At 33.4% G+C, this 17,946-nt stretch overlaps 1 protein-coding gene across 2 annotated transcripts in view; it reads left to right on the top strand.

Moving 5' to 3' along the window:
• LOC107555695 (transcription factor Maf-like) overlaps window positions 1-17,946 on the top strand; it is a 76,029-nt gene that overhangs the window by 11,437 nt on the left and 46,646 nt on the right. Inside the window, exons 2-3 of one of the 2 annotated variants that reach the window (XM_016238563.1) lie at window positions 1,394-1,461; window positions 14,646-14,857. In XM_016238563.1, the coding sequence (XP_016094049.1) occupies window positions 1,394-1,421 (28 nt within the window). In that variant the 3' untranslated portion in view covers window positions 1,422-1,461; window positions 14,646-14,857. Of the gene's footprint in view, window positions 1-1,393; window positions 1,462-14,645; window positions 14,858-17,946 lie in introns of those variants that run through there. The other variant, XM_016238564.1, reaches the window with a different exon arrangement.

Raw genomic sequence — 17,946 nt, 5'->3', positions numbered from 1 at the left:
CCTAGAATGAAATGGTCTGTTTTTACCTTATTTGGAAGGGTCATGAATAATAATGTTGAGCTCTGCTCTGATTGGCTGTTTCGCAGTGCGGCTCATTTCAGTAGCTCACACAGCAGGAAGGAAACACAGGGAAAATATATATTTCAATATGTTCTCTCGCAGTTATATTGTTGGGTAATTATACTGTATATAAAATGCGGACATCAGGGAGCCGCTATTAATATGCGGGGCATTGCTTGCGAATGCATGATCGCGTTTTACTTTCACTTTCGAGATTTGCGATCGCACGTGCTCTGTGTAAACTACAGCGGCAGTACTTCCCACACATTTTACAAGATCAGATGCTTGTCAGTGGTGCTCAGGATCTGTAAATCATTCGCCATCATCCTCAGTCATCTCTCCTTACTCTGTTTATGTGGTAAGTGAAATCTTATGTACTGTAATGTAACAGGCTACCGCTAGCAAGCAGCTAATCATGTCCCTTTAGTGGCTCGCGTTATTTTATTCGATGGCATGGCATAGAACATGGGCGGGTATATGCAAATGTTGGGGGCGTAACTATTAGTGATCCCGACTGTAACAAGAAAAGTGTTTTCAAAGCACGTCAAATGTGTACGTCTGACGATACAAACAACATTCGACGAAGCGCGTGCGGTTTCTATTGTAGCATCGATTGCACTTCAGCTGCACATCATCAAAGTTTTCATGGGTGTCATGAACGCGGCAGGTGTGGGTTGAGCTATTTCTTTTAAAGCTGTTATTGCTGCTTTTAAGCGTTGTCCACATCCTGAGGTGAAGATTGTACCAGATAGATATTAGAGTTTGTTGATACTTTACTCTAATACTTTACACACATATCTGCTGTGCTGTGGTGTGAGGTGAGAGTTCACTCAGCCCGGCCTGCAGTGATTACAGAACAGAATGAATGGCTTTGTGAACTGAACTGGGTCGAGGGATTTAACAGGCTTTTTTCAGTGGCAGCAGTGCTCTGTAGGGGATGTGTGGTGCTAACTTTAACTTTGTTTAACAGAAGCACTACACGTGAGAGTATATGAGAAAGAAGAGTGTTAGTTACATCGCAGTTTGCATATTAATTGCTTTCATAGTTTTTTTTATGCGTGGTATGCTTTATGTATAATATCTCTAAAGTGTAATGACGTATAACAAGGTCTATACAGTCATTTTTTAAATGTTTAAATATATATTTTTAATATATATATATATAAACACCTCTATACCTGTATTCTTGTAATTATTTTGTTTCAGACAAGAAACTAGCCTACATTTAATTGTATCTGATAAATAGTCAAATAGTTATGATTATTTTATGGTATCATATTAAGCCTCTTTTTCCTCTTTTTCTGCCTTTTGCTCATATTGTTCATCATGGAAGGACATCAAGAAAGTTTCTACACCTGTGATACGACCTCTGACCCCTGCCCTTTGCCCCTGCAGTCTGAGGTAAGCGCAGAGCTTTTTTTATTCTGTGCAGATGAAAATGATTATAATCCTCATTTATGAATATTTAATCATAGTGGATTTTTTTCTGTATGAAAAAATGTGATTTTTAGACTTCACAGCTTGTCGCAAAGATTTTCTGCGGTTCAGAAACTGAACCTAGCATTATTAAAAGTTAGATAAAGTGAATTAAAATTAACATTTAGAAACGTGTTTGAAGATTAAATCACTATACATGATACATAAATATTTATATTTTTATATTTATATTTAATTATAAATTCAATTATAATGGATATTTCCATTTTTGATTATAAATCGTACATTATCATTTGTTTGATTCATACTCTCATATATAGTGTATTTATACTGTAGAGTGAATGCAGTGGAATTAGTGACTAATTACCAGTGGACTTACTATCCAATGACTAGCAGGTTATAATTACACAATGGCTCGTTTATGATGTTTAGGGCTGGAAGTTTTGCGAGGCGAGTTTGTCGACGGTCACAGTGTAACGTCTGCCTGCAGCGACAGAGCATTTGTTAAGTGTGTTTTGTGTGTTGTAACAGTGTGTTATTGATCATGTCACTGGTTATCCCAACATAAACTGGCCGGCTACCAAAAAATGTCCTCCATAATATACTAAAACCTGACATATTGTTTTGTTTTGAGTTAAATCTACTGATGAAAATAGGTTTTTGTTCAGATTTATTGGGTTGCGTTATAGTAAGTTTACTATGAAAAACCATTGTATGTTGTCTATAAGACTTAAAGGGTTAGTTCACCCAAAAATGAAAATTAGGCTGCGCTTTACTCACCCCCGAGGCATCCTAGGTGTATATGACTTTCTTCTTTCAGACGAATCCAGTCGGAGTTATATTAAAAATAGTCTTTGATCTTTCAAGCTGTTTAATGGCACTCAGCGGGTGTTGCATTGCTTCAGTCCAAAAGAACTTAAAAAAAATCGCCCATCCATAAAAAAGTGTCTTAATTGTGTGTGTGTGTGTTGGGGGGGTGGCTGCGTGTTCTAGTTAGCTGAGGGTGAATCTGATAGGACAGTATCGATGTTCTGTGTTGATTCGCCAGCATTCAGCCGCAGATTTCCGGTGTAATGAAACACAAAGGTGAGGTCACAATCAAGGCACAGGAAGTGCACACCATGTTTGCCTTATTTGCGTACGGAGACACTTTCTTTTGTGACGTCAGCGGATGTGTTAGCGATTGTTAAACATGATTTTGTTTTTGTTACTTGTTGTTTGAAACGATTTATGCGAGCATGTGCACAAATTCATTCTGTATCCCCGTACCGTCCGCTGTGTAAGTGTGTGTGTGTGTTCGTATGTTGAATGTAACCAAAGCCAGTAAGGATATGAGTTATATTTAGCAGCACCTCCTGAAGACACCCGCTCAACCCGTGTGGTTAAAAATACACCCAGACTCAAGGAGAGAGGGCTCTGTGCTGCCCGCTCTCATCCCCGCTGACCTACGGCTCGCTTCAGGCCCAAAAGAAAAAAAAATGTCCCGCCACGTGCTCATTTAACATCAATAAACAACAGGAAAAGTCTGACAGAAACGAATAATTGGAGAAGTTCACTGTGCTGTGGGTTTTACCATCGTTTAACGGTTTAACCGTCTCTTGTATAATTGTCTTTATATTTGTGAGATTATTATTATTATTAGTGTTGTTTTTGTAGGATTTCTCTGATCAAAGCGCTTATACTTCCACCAAAGTGCAGCACTCCAAGTCATTAATACTTCCTGTAGCCTGTAGCATACATCCTCTCTCTCTCTCCTTCAACCGCCATGTTTTTTTCTTCTTTTTTTTTTGCCCTTGGTCTTTCCTCTAACATTCTCTCTGTAGGGTTGTATGTCTTGTGTTAAATAAATAAATACATACATACATAGTGTATTTAATGTAATGCATTTTCTTTGATGAGCATCCTCTGAATTTTCTGAATTAAAATTATTTATTTATTTATATTTATTCATTCTAAAGTAAAAAAAAAAAGAAAGATAAAATGTAACGTAAAAACGAAATAAAATTTGTAATTTTTTAGATTTATTTTGGTGTATATTTATGTATTTTGTTTTGTGAGGACTTAAAGTAAAAAAAAAAAAGGTCAGGAATTAAAATAAATGTAGATTTATATTTACTTTACTTGAATCATCTTATATTGGGAGGGAGTGTAGTATTTATTTGCTTTAACATTTTATTCAGTCAGTTTGGAATAACCAAACATTGCTGTCATGTGGCAAGAAAAGCACAAAATGACATTCCAGAGACAACATGTCAAGGTCATTAAGTCTCAAAAATCTGAAGTTTTTATGACATAAGGAGCTTAGTTGAGGATGTCAAATGGAATAACCCTAAGAAAATGTAACATTTATGAAATATATATATATATATATTATAAAAAAATAATTTTATTAAAAAAAATGATTAAACAACAACAATAATAATAATAATAATAATAATAATACGTAATCTGATTTATAAAGAAACTATTATTTTAGGTATAAAGAAACTATTATTTTCTGTATTACTGTATATTTTACTTGATTACACCACTCAACATATTTAGACTCATTAAATAAAAACTTGTATTCAGATTAATAAAAAGCAAACATTTCCAAAAATGTATGGAACATGAATACAAATATTACATTTCTACGACCTAGGCACAAATCTGGTTCTGACCGAGACTTTGAACTGATTTGAACCTCATCTGTCATTTACCCTCTATCCTATTTCACATAACGATAAAAACAAAATGAACGTGCGACTCATTTCAGACAAGCAGCACATTTCGACACAAACACTCAGCTCAACGCAGTCTTCAGGCGAGATCCCGAGGGAACAGCAGTGTTGCTGTTTAGAGCAAATTTGAATTTCCTGGACGATTTTTGTGCAGCTTTTGCCATTTTCAGGCCTCGACAAACTCCTCCTGCAGTTTTAATCGGATCATCTTCAAATTTGCTAAGTGTAATCATAAGGCCTTTGTGATGCTAAGTTGCGAAGATCTTGAGTTTTTGTTGAAGGGCGTGTCCGTGGCGGCCTGACAAATTTCGATGTTTAGACCATGAAAGAGGAAGTTGCTATAAGCAGCCACACAATGTCCGATCTGCCCCAAACTTGTTTGATAAGAGTCCTTGCCTGAACATATCTAAAAGCCAATATTCAGTTATGATCATAGCGCCACCTGCTGGCAACAGGAAATGTCTTGTTTTACACTATCTAAAATATGTAATGTCCAATCTGCCCCAAATTTCATGTTTGATAAGTGTCCTGGCCTGAACATGCCAATATTCAGTTATAGTCATAGCGCCACCAGCTGGCAGCAGGAAGTTCGGCACACATAAATTACTTGTACATATTTCTCCTATATTTACCACTGTAAATGCATATTGCCCACCGTTCACAGTTTTACTAAAGCCACTGGGTGGAGGTGGCTCCGGGTGCGAGGGCCCTTTCAACGCTGCTTGTAGCTTTAATTACACTATACAACTGTATTGTTGACGGGGTTGTATAACACATGTTTTACAGTCTCTTCAGACTCAGTGGTCTGTTCTCTGGTCAGTTCATCCGTCTGTGGACAGGCTAAGGATGAATGTGTCTGTGACGGACGTGGCATCCTTAACCCTCTCTCCATCTCTCCACCGATCCCTTGCTTTTATTCTCTTATTCCTCGCCGTACACAAAGCTGCAGATTCGATGGCATATATTTTCCCAGGGCTGCGGCGCAGGAATGGGGCGCCTCCTTGTTAACTTGACAAATAACTTCTGTGGGCAGAAAGTGCTGAATTTTAGCTTTCGATGTCTATTTTCTGCCGGCTGACATTAATTTTGCGAGCTCTGCGGGAACTATCAGAAATAAATAAATAAGGAAATAACAGGGCTGAGGCAAGGGCTGCTTGGCCATTAGAGCAGGTTTCTGAACACACATGCATTCATGCCACGTTTGTTGAGCAATATGTGTCACATATCTGGAGTCTGTGTGTTCTGTGATCAACTTGATGTTTGTTAGAGCTAATAAATCTCTTGATTTAATTTTTTTTTTTTTTTTTTTTTATTTTTTTGGATTTCCTGTTTTTTTTTTTTCTTTTAAGATTAAACTTGCACTTGTAGTGTACTTCAAATCTTAAAAAATGTATTAAACTGTACTTGCAGATAGCATAATATTAATGAAATAATATTTAAATAATAATATTAGTGTTTTTCTCTTTTAAGATTAACATTATCTAATCTGACTAATTGATCAAACATCTAATTCTAAGATTGAGTGTTTTTTAGTAATTAATGCATTTTTATGTATATATAATATTTACATACTGTAAATTATGAACAAAACCGCAAAAGAATGTGAACATCGAGTAACACCAATTTATGTCAATAACAAATTTAGCTTATCAAAGTAATAAGCTGACATTTTAGGAAATGCAGAACATAAATCAACCCTTTATTGTCTTTAAATGCATATTTGATGCGGTTATTATCATTAACTAAACCTAAAACCAAAGCCATTACAAGTAAAAATAAATAAAATGTAAATAAATACATAAATAAATACTGTTATTTGAAACAGAATAAATAATATAATAAAATATAACAAAATATTACCTGAAATGAAATAAAATACATCAATGTTTAAATCAAAATAAATAAAATTAAAGATTAAAATAAATTAAAACTGAAACTATGTATGAATTCTAAAAAAAAAAAATCATAAAAAATGGCAAAACCACAAATTAAAATTAAAACAGAAAATATAAAAATAAAATCTAGTTAGAAGTATTAACAGAAACTAATTGTATATCAACTATATAACAGCATCTACAATAATAATAATAATAATAATATTAGTATTATTATTGTTGTTGTTGTTGTTGTAAAATACTGATATTTGGTAGGATAGTGATTTTTTTATGTAGATTGTTATTAAATCAGTGTAATGAATCAAGATATCTGATCATGATGAAATTTGGTCTTAATTCAGTTTGATTTGATTCATAACTGATTTAGGTTCAGTTCATAATCATTTTCAAAAACACTTTCAAATCACAAATGACCCGAAAGGTTATGTTGATATTAATGTTGTGGAAAATTGACAAAAACACATCAGGTTTTACATTCACAGGCTCAAAAATTGTATTTTGGGTATGAATATATTGAAACATAATTGGAATTTTTAAATAGTTTATTAAATGTACAAATTTTTCCGAATGTATTCTGATGCACTGATGTGAAAAATCCCCCAAAATCTGTCCACGTGATGTGTATGCCGCTTGCTTTAAGAAACCCAGATCCGTCCCGGCTCAGAGGCCGCTGGAGGAGCTCGTTTAAATGTTAATGTCAGGAAGTGCAACAGAGCCGTTAAGGGGAGCGAGGGGCTTGTGAACGCTTTAAAAAGCGTGTTTAAAATGTTTTACAGGTGTTTTAAAGGCTTGTTGCAGTTACTGTCGCTCTGCCTTATTAGCAGATACAGTCGTCTTCAACACAGCTGGACGTCCTGACTGACCTAAAACTGCTGCTTCTGCCCCGTCTTCTGTTTATCGTCAGGTCACTTGAGGTGGGCCCAACTCCCACAATGCACCACAGATCACACGCAGCAGCTAAATTACACTCAGCCTGGCATCAGGCTCCTGAATGTCACACGTATGCAAGTCATTATCGTCAGGAAATGTGAGGAAAAACAACAGCGAGCCGCTGGTTTTGAAGTGCACACTAGCTCTGCTCCTAAACCTCGTGCTTTAGCAGCTGCCTTGCTGTCTGTTATCTCAGTAGGCAGCATACTAATAGAGTCAATTGAAACACGTTAGCAACAATGCTAACACAAATACTGTGAGAAATACTCCATTTGGAATTAGATTGAACTGTTTTTAGTGTTACTTCATAGTATATTTATAGTCAACATTTTTCTGAATTTCGTCTGCCATGCAGTGCATTCTGGGATTGCCGTCTCTGTAAGAGATACAAGCAATGTTGTTTTAAGTATCTTAGAAGGCGACAATAGTGGTGTTGCTTTTGTTTCCGAACAGCTTTAAAATGCTTTTTTAAAAAAGTGTGCTTAATTGTATTGAATGTGCACTTGTAGTGTACTTCAAATCTTAAAAAATGTATTAAACTGTACTTGCAGATAGCATAATATTAATGAAATAATATTTAAATAATAATATTAGTGAACTAAAACACCACTTAAAGAGAGCCACTTTCATGAGTGTTTAACGCACTTAAGTAGACTTTTAAACTTTGTAATTACGTCAAATTAAAATATGTGTTTTAATAACATGTTGTCGTGTTTTAAAGAAGTACACTTCTAGCATACTAAAGCACATGTAAAGTACCTGATTATAATTTAACTGTAGTGTGTTATTCAGTATTGCATTTAAATGTAATATATTTTGAATGTATTAAATGACAGCCTGTCATTACAAATATATTTAAATGCATAACATACAAGTTTCAACAGAAGTATATTTCAGTTTATCATAAATGCTGACTGTACTTTAACCATATTTTATTGGCAATACAAGTAATTACGAAATTACATATAAAGATGTACTTGCACCATGAAGTTCAGCGAATTGCATTTAATAATATAAATTTAAATTATAATGCATTTTCATTTAATAACAATTAACATGAAATTAAGTGTCTGAAATTGCTAGAAAAGCACAAAATGACATTCCAGAGACAACATGTCAAGGTCATTAAGTATCAAAAATCAGAAGTTTTTATGACATAAGGAGCTTAGTTGAGGATGTCAAATGGAATAACCCTAAGAAAATGTAACATTTATGAAATATATATATATATATATTATAAAAAAATAATTTTATTAAAAAAAATGATTAAACAACAACAATAATAATAATAATAATAATAATAATACGTAATTTGATTTGTACACTTACATGAATCCAAGGTATAAAGAAACTATTATTTTCTGTATTACTGTATATTTTACTTGATTACACCACTCAACATATTTAGACTCATTAAATAAAAACTTGTATTCAGATTAATAAAAAGCAAACATTTCCAAAAATGTATGGAACATGAATACAAATATTACATTTCTACGACCTAGGCACAAATCTGGTTCTGACCGAGACTTTGAACTGATTTGAACCTCATCTGTCATTTATCCTCTATCCTATTTCACATAATGATAAAAACAAAATGAACGTGCGACTCATTTCAGACAAGCAGCACATTTCGACACAAACACTCAGCTCAACGCAGTCTTCAGGCGAGATCCCGAGGGAACAGCAGTGTTGCTGTTTAGAGCAAATTTGAATTTCCTGGACGATTTTTGTGCAGCTTTTGCCATTTTCAGGCCTCGACAAACTCCTCCTGCAGTTTTAATCGGATCATCTTCAAATTTGCTAAGTGTAATCATAAGGCCTTTGTGATGCTAAGTTGCGAAGATCTTGAGTTTTTGTTGAAGGGCGTGTCCGTGGCGGCCTGACAAATTTCGATGTTTAGACCATGAAAGAGGAAGTTGCTATAAGCAGCCACACAATGTCCGATCTGCCCCAAACTTGTTTGATAAGAGTCCTTGCCTGAACATATCTAAAAGCCAATATTCAGTTATGATCATAGCGCCACCTGCTGGCAACAGGAAATGTCTTGTTTTACACTATCTAAAATATGTAATGTCCAATCTGCCCCAAATTTCATGTTTGATAAGTGTCCTGGCCTGAACATGCCAATATTCAGTTATAGTCATAGCGCCACCAGCTGGCAGCAGGAAGTTCGGCACACATAAATTACTTGTACATATTTCTCCTATATTTACCACTGTAAATGCATATTGCCCACCGTTCACAGTTTTACTAAAGCCACTGGGTGGAGGTGGCTCCGGGTGCGAGGGCCCTTTCAACGCTGCTTGTAGCTTTAATTACACTATACAACTGTATTGTTGACGGGGTTGTATAACACATGTTTTACAGTCTCTTCAGACTCAGTGGTCTGTTCTCTGGTCAGTTCATCCGTCTGTGGACAGGCTAAGGATGAATGTGTCTGTGACGGACGTGGCATCCTTAACCCTCTCTCCATCTCTCCACCGATCCCTTGCTTTTATTCTCTTATTCCTCGCCGTACACAAAGCTGCAGATTCGATGGCATATATTTTCCCAGGGCTGCGGCGCAGGAATGGGGCGCCTCCTTGTTAACTTGACAAATAACTTCTGTGGGCAGAAAGTGCTGAATTTTAGCTTTCGATGTCTATTTTCTGCCGGCTGACATTAATTTTGCGAGCTCTGCGGGAACTATCAGAAATAAATAAATAAGGAAATAACAGGGCTGAGGCAAGGGCTGCTTGGCCATTAGAGCAGGTTTCTGAACACACATGCATTCATGCCACGTTTGTTGAGCAATATGTGTCACATATCTGTTTCTTTTTTCTCTTTTAAGATTAACATTATCTAATCTGACTAATTGATCAAACATCTAATTCTAAGATTGAGTGTTTTTTAGTAATTAATGCATTTTTATGTATATATAATATTTACATACTGTAAATTATGAACAAAACCGCAAAAGAATGTGAACATCGAGTAACACCAATTTATGTCAATAACAAATTTAGCTTATCAAAGTAATAAGCTGACATTTTAGGAAATGCAGAACATAAATCAACCCTTTATTGTCTTTAAATGCATATTTGATGCGGTTATTATCATTAACTAAACCTAAAACCAAAGCCATTACAAGTAAAAATAAATAAAATGTAAATAAATACATAAATAAATACTGTTATTTGAAACAGAATAAATAATATAATAAAATATAACAAAATATTACCTGAAATGAAATAAAATACATCAATGTTTAAATCAAAATAAATAAAATTAAAGATTAAAATAAATTAAAACTGAAACTATGTATGAATTCTAAAAAAAAAAAATCATAAAAAATGGCAAAACCACAAATTAAAATTAAAACAGAAAATATAAAAATAAAATCTAGTTAGAAGTATTAACAGAAACTAATTGTATATCAACTATATAACAGCATCTACAATAATAATAATAATAATAATATTAGTATTATTATTGTTGTTGTTGTTGTTGTAAAATACTGATATTTGGTAGGATAGTGATTTTTTTATGTAGATTGTTATTAAATCAGTGTAATGAATCAAGATATCTGATCATGATGAAATTTGGTCTTAATTCAGTTTGATTTGATTCATAACTGATTTAGGTTCAGTTCATAATCATTTTCAAAAACACTTTCAAATCACAAATGACCCGAAAGGTTATGTTGATATTAATGTTGTGGAAAATTGACAAAAACACATCAGGTTTTACATTCACAGGCTCAAAAATTGTATTTTGGGTATGAATATATTGAAACATAATTGGAATTTTTAAATAGTTTATTAAATGTACAAATTTTTCCGAATGTATTCTGATGCACTGATGTGAAAAATCCCCCAAAATCTGTCCACGTGATGTGTATGCCGCTTGCTTTAAGAAACCCAGATCCGTCCCGGCTCAGAGGCCGCTGGAGGAGCTCGTTTAAATGTTAATGTCAGGAAGTGCAACAGAGCCGTTAAGGGGAGCGAGGGGCTTGTGAACGCTTTAAAAAGCGTGTTTAAAATGTTTTACAGGTGTTTTAAAGGCTTGTTGCAGTTACTGTCGCTCTGCCTTATTAGCAGATACAGTCGTCTTCAACACAGCTGGACGTCCTGACTGACCTAAAACTGCTGCTTCTGCCCCGTCTTCTGTTTATCGTCAGGTCACTTGAGGTGGGCCCAACTCCCACAATGCACCACAGATCACACGCAGCAGCTAAATTACACTCAGCCTGGCATCAGGCTCCTGAATGTCACACGTATGCAAGTCATTATCGTCAGGAAATGTGAGGAAAAACAACAGCGAGCCGCTGGTTTTGAAGTGCACACTAGCTCTGCTCCTAAACCTCGTGCTTTAGCAGCTGCCTTGCTGTCTGTTATCTCAGTAGGCAGCATACTAATAGAGTCAATTGAAACACGTTAGCAACAATGCTAACACAAATACTGTGAGAAATACTCCATTTGGAATTAGATTGAACTGTTTTTAGTGTTACTTCATAGTATATTTATAGTCAACATTTTTCTGAATTTCGTCTGCCATGCAGTGCATTCTGGGATTGCCGTCTCTGTAAGAGATACAAGCAATGTTGTTTTAAGTATCTTAGAAGGCGACAATAGTGGTGTTGCTTTTGTTTCCGAACAGCTTTAAAATGCTTTTTTAAAAACTTGCACTTGTAGTGTACTTCAAATCTTAAAAAATGTATTAAACTGTACTTGCAGATAGCATAATATTAATGAAATAATATTTAAATAATAATATTAGTGAACTAAAACACCACTTAAAGAGAGCCACTTTCATGAGTGTTTAACACACTTAAGTAGACTTTTAAACTTTGTAATTACGTCAAATTAAAATATGTGTTTTAATAACATGTTGTCGTGTTTTAAAGAAGTACACTTCTAGCATACTAAAGCACATGTAAAGTACCTGATTATAATTTAACTGTAGTGTGTTATTCAGTATTGCATTTAAATGTAATATATTTTGAATGTATTAAATGACAGCCTGTCATTACAAATATATTTAAATGCATAACATATACATAAATAAATACTGTTATTTGAAACAGAATAAATAATATAATAAAATATAACAAAATATTACCTGAAATGAAATAAAATACATCAATGTTTAAATCAAAATAAATAAAATTAAAGATTAAAATAAATTAAAACTGAAACTATGTATGAATTCTAAAAAAAAAAAATCATAAAAAATGGCAAAACCACAAATTAAAATTAAAACAGAAAATATAAAAATAAAATCTAGTTAGAAGTATTAACAGAAACTAATTGTATATCAACTATATAACAGCATCTACAATAATAATAATAATAATAATATTAGTATTATTATTGTTGTTGTTGTTGTTGTAAAATACTGATATTTGGTAGGATAGTGATTTTTTTATGTAGATTGTTATTAAATCAGTGTAATGAATCAAGATATCTGATCATGATGAAATTTGGTCTTAATTCAGTTTGATTTGATTCATAACTGATTTAGGTTCAGTTCATAATCATTTTCAAAAACACTTTCAAATCACAAATGACCCGAAAGGTTATGTTGATATTAATGTTGTGGAAAATTGACAAAAACACATCAGGTTTTACATTCACAGGCTCAAAAATTGTATTTTGGGTATGAATATATTGAAACATAATTGGAATTTTTAAATAGTTTATTAAATGTACAAATTTTTCCGAATGTATTCTGATGCACTGATGTGAAAAATCCCCCAAAATCTGTCCACGTGATGTGTATGCCGCTTGCTTTAAGAAACCCAGATCCGTCCCGGCTCAGAGGCCGCTGGAGGAGCTCGTTTAAATGTTAATGTCAGGAAGTGCAACAGAGCCGTTAAGGGGAGCGAGGGGCTTGTGAACGCTTTAAAAAGCGTGTTTAAAATGTTTTACAGGTGTTTTAAAGGCTTGTTGCAGTTACTGTCGCTCTGCCTTATTAGCAGATACAGTCGTCTTCAACACAGCTGGACGTCCTGACTGACCTAAAACTGCTGCTTCTGCCCCGTCTTCTGTTTATCGTCAGGTCACTTGAGGTGGGCCCAACTCCCACAATGCACCACAGATCACACGCAGCAGCTAAATTACACTCAGCCTGGCATCAGGCTCCTGAATGTCACACGTATGCAAGTCATTATCGTCAGGAAATGTGAGGAAAAACAACAGCGAGCCGCTGGTTTTGAAGTGCACACTAGCTCTGCTCCTAAACCTCGTGCTTTAGCAGCTGCCTTGCTGTCTGTTATCTCAGTAGGCAGCATACTAATAGAGTCAATTGAAACACGTTAGCAACAATGCTAACACAAATACTGTGAGAAATACTCCATTTGGAATTAGATTGAACTGTTTTTAGTGTTACTTCATAGTATATTTATAGTCAACATTTTTCTGAATTTCGTCTGCCATGCAGTGCATTCTGGGATTGCCGTCTCTGTAAGAGATACAAGCAATGTTGTTTTAAGTATCTTAGAAGGCGACAATAGTGGTGTTGCTTTTGTTTCCGAACAGCTTTAAAATGCTTTTTTAAAAAAGTGTGCTTAATTGTATTGAATGTGCACTTGTAGTGTACTTCAAATCTTAAAAAATGTATTAAACTGTACTTGCAGATAGCATAATATTAATGAAATAATATTTAAATAATAATATTAGTGAACTAAAACACCACTTAAAGAGAGCCACTTTCATGAGTGTTTAACGCACTTAAGTAGACTTTTAAACTTTGTAATTACGTCAAATTAAAATGTGTTTTAATAACATGTTATCGTGTTTTAAAGAAGTACACTTCTAGCATACTAAAGCACATGTAAAGTACCTGATTATAATTTAACTGTAGTGTGTTATTCAGTATTGCATTTAAATGTAATATATTTTGAATGTATTAAATGACAGCCTGCCATTACAAATATATTTAAATGCATAACATACAAGTTTCAACAGAAGTATATTTCAGTTTATCATAAATGCTGACTGTACTTTAACCATATTTTATTGGCAATACAAGTAATTACGAAATTACATATAAAGATGTACTTGCACCATGAAGTTCAGCGAATTGCATTTAATAATATAAATTTAAATTATAATGCATTTTCATTTAATAACAATTAACATGAAATTAAGTGTCTGAAATTGCTAGTAAATTTCACAAATAATTATAAAGAGATGACAAGTAGCACATTGAATTAAACATGACATTTTTATGTGGAAAAACTGAGGTTACACTTTATTTTAAGGTGTCATTGTTACAGTGTAATTATACATATAAGTACTGAGTAATATTAATTAACTACATGTACTTACCATATGGTTAGGATTAGGGTTGGTTTAGGGTTACTTGCATGCAATTAATTGTTATTATAATAGTAAATAAATGTAACATGTGTAACAAGGACACCTTAAAATAAAGTGTTACCCAAAACTGTTCTCTTGGAAAACACGCCAGTAATCAGTTTTTTATTTTTGTTTTTACATTAGTTGTATCTATGTTGTGTCAGAAAGTAAGTGGAAAGCAGCTCGTGTCAGATAGCTTACAGTATGATTCCACATCGAGAGAAGATGCTAAACTAAACTCCCCTCTCCTTCACCCTCAGCGCTGCGGTAGAGGGAACGGTGTGAGGATGGACAAGACAAAAACAGAGGAAAATACAGACAATCTGCTCACATAGGAGCTCTGAAAAAAGAAAGAAAGAAAGAAAGAAAGAAAGCAGACTCAGCAGTTGGCACATGAAGGGCTTGTGTTACACATGTATAGGACTGAATTAAATGAATCGAGATTAGCTGTTCATTTAACTGTAGTGATAATGTTGATGTTTTTTTACATGCTGCTATACATATTTTTTTCTTTCTTTCTTTTTTAAATGTGTTTTCTATTTGATAGTGTGTGATGTGTGTGTCTGGATGTATTCATTTATATTAGTTCTGGGCAACGATTAATCGCATCCAAAATATAACTTTTTGTTTACATGATATGTGTGCGCGTACTGTGTATATTTATTATGATGTATATATAAATACACACATATGCAGTATATATTTAAGAAAAATATATGATGTTTATATATTAAATATATTCATATATAATGTAAATTATATTAATATATATATATATGTAATTATTTTCCAAATATATACTGTATATGTGTTTGTATTTATATATACATAATAATACATATACACAGTACACGCACACATATCATGTAAACAAAAACTTTTATTTTGGATGCGATTAATCGTTGCCCAGCACTAATTTATGTATAAAAATTTTTTTTTTTTAATCATATATTTGTTATATATAATTAAAAAACAAGATACATTACCCTGAAAAAATATCTGAAATATAAAGAATTTTTGCAAACAATTAAAAACTAAGCGCAGTTTGGATTTGAGGCATGAAACCCCCCCTGTTGAAAGTAGAGCTTGTGTTTTTAGTCCACAGAGCCACTGAAACCTACATCCTCTACATGCAGTCTCTCTTTCTGGCTCTCTCGTGTCATGTGTGGTCTTTAGTGAAGCAGGCGCTTGACCTGGTGCTGATGCACCTTTAGTGATGCGCGAGACCTTTTGACCTAAAGGAGATCCGATCGACTGGAGATGGCTGACGAGAGCTGCTCTCTACCTGAGACAGACAGAGACAGACAAAATGGATGCAGCGAGAAAGGCTGGCTGCAGAAATGAGTTGTGTGTGTGAGGAGAGCGAGGGCTGTGGCTGATGGGAATGGAGGGGAGGAACATCATTGGCTCTGCAGCAATTAGAATAATTTCACATTAATATGAGGATTCTACTGCATGCTTATCTGCATAGAGGAAGCACTTCCACATCAATCAGAATGCAGTGGTGTATTAACCTCACACACACACACTGCCGTACATAATCAACACTGGTCCACACTGGTTTTCCTCTTGCCTGGCAAAGATAACTAGATTTTTGCATTTTCTGAAGGAAAAATGTTGTTCTTCCTGTGCAACCCTCACTAGTGTGATGCTGTAGGTTGTTTTGGGTGGTTTCCAGGATGTTGCTTAGGTTTTTTTTGTGTGTGGTTTACCCATAATGTTATTGTCCGCTTTGCTAAGAAAAGTAATCATACAAATAATTTTGAAAAAAATGTCATGTGGTTTAACCATCAAGTAAAAAGTAATGACACATCGTAGTTGTCATAGAAGGGTCAAATTATATAATAATGATAATTATATGATAATCATATGATTTATTTGACGTTTACATGGCTTTTTTGATTAATAAGCAGTGAAGCAGTTAAATAAATAAATGTGGTGTAACCATCAATAAAATGTTATAATCATTAAATAAATAATTTTTGTTTGTTTTTACATTTTTATTCCTAAAGTAAACAAATGTAATTTCATTAATTAATTCATAAATGTAATTAAGTTTTTTAATAAATGCACCACAAACTGTCTATTTTTTTACTATTTAAGTAAAAAAATATCATCTTAGTCATTATTTTAAAAAAATGTTATTAATACAATAGTTTTAAAGTAAAAATTATTATAGTTGTTGTTATTTTTACAAATGAAATTTTAATTCATTCATTCATAAATGTAAATACGTTTACTTAATTATAACTTAATTTATTCGAAATTAAATTTCAAATAAATGCTGTTCTTTTGTCATGTGACTTGTGTTGTCATAAAAGGTCAAATTATATCATTAGAAGTTTATTTATTTTCCTATGTATGTATGTATTTATTTATTTATTTCATCTGCAGGGTTCTGCATGTTTGTTGGTCTCACCACATGACTTTTGTTTTGCAGACAAATTATATAAAAAATTTCAAATATCAATAAACAGTTAAATGGTTGAATAAACACAGTGTGTGTGTGTGTGTGTGTGTGTGTGTGTCTGTGTCTCTGTGTGTGTGTGTGTGTGTGTGTCAGAAGCGGTGTTTATTGGGTGTGTTTTGTTCCACGCAGTGTCTCGTAACCTCAAGTGCCACCCACTTGAAAATGTCAAACAGAGGAAGGAAAAGCTTTTGACGGCTTTTGGCTTTTTGTACTCACACACATGCATCATTTCCACTGCGCTCGTCACTTTCTGTCCAAATCAGACGTCCTAAATAGGCCAAATAAACCAAAGACTCTCTGCCAACCTCAGTTCCGTTATTATCACCGCAACAGTCATCAAAGCACATTAAAGCGTTCGCTCAGTTCTGTTTGTATAAGAATGTCAGTGATCATAATGTCATGTAATGATGAAGCAAACATAACTGCTTGTATTGCTCATGCTGTGAGAGTTTGGGATTTGAAGTATTATTAAGCATACACTTGATTTGATAATTCATTGATTTGTGCTGTTATTTTTCTGAGCACTGAGCACCTAGTGGAGTTTAAAAAAAAGATACCACCAGTGTTATTTTAGTATCATTTATATATTATTATAGTTTTTATTAATATTTTAAAACCGGATTTATATTTGTATTTTCAGTTTTGGTTTTTGTATGTATGTGTTTTTGTCATTTTTATTTGTTCTTGTTTTGAAATATGTAATTTTTAGTTTGCTATTTTAGTACATCAGCTAAATGAAAATGAGAAATTATCAATTAGTCGATGAAATAAAGTTAACTAAGTTAACTAAACTTTAATTTTAAACTGTTTTTAATTTAAATTTTTAGTTTACATTTTTTAAAATGTTGTCAGTTTAAATTTTTTTAATTCTTTATTCTAAGTGTGTGATTTTTAATTCATTTTATCTATATTTTTTATTGTTTTTTCAGTTTTATTTATTTTAGTACATCAACTAATTGAAAATGAGAACTTTTCATTTAGTTGATGAAATACAAATGTATTTTTTATTTTGAATTAAACTTTAATTTTAAGTTTAAACTTAAAGTTTAAACTGTAGTCATGTTTTTTTTTTTTTTTTTTTTTTTTTTTTT

Source organism: Sinocyclocheilus grahami, unplaced genomic scaffold (assembly GCF_001515645.1).
Source record: "Sinocyclocheilus grahami isolate Dianchi unplaced genomic scaffold, SAMN03320097.WGS_v1.1 scaffold543.1, whole genome shotgun sequence".
Classification (NCBI taxonomy): domain Eukaryota; kingdom Metazoa; phylum Chordata; class Actinopteri; order Cypriniformes; family Cyprinidae; genus Sinocyclocheilus; species Sinocyclocheilus grahami.
Note: the sequence above shows the minus strand (reverse complement) of the source record. Positions and strands in the feature narration are given on the sequence as shown.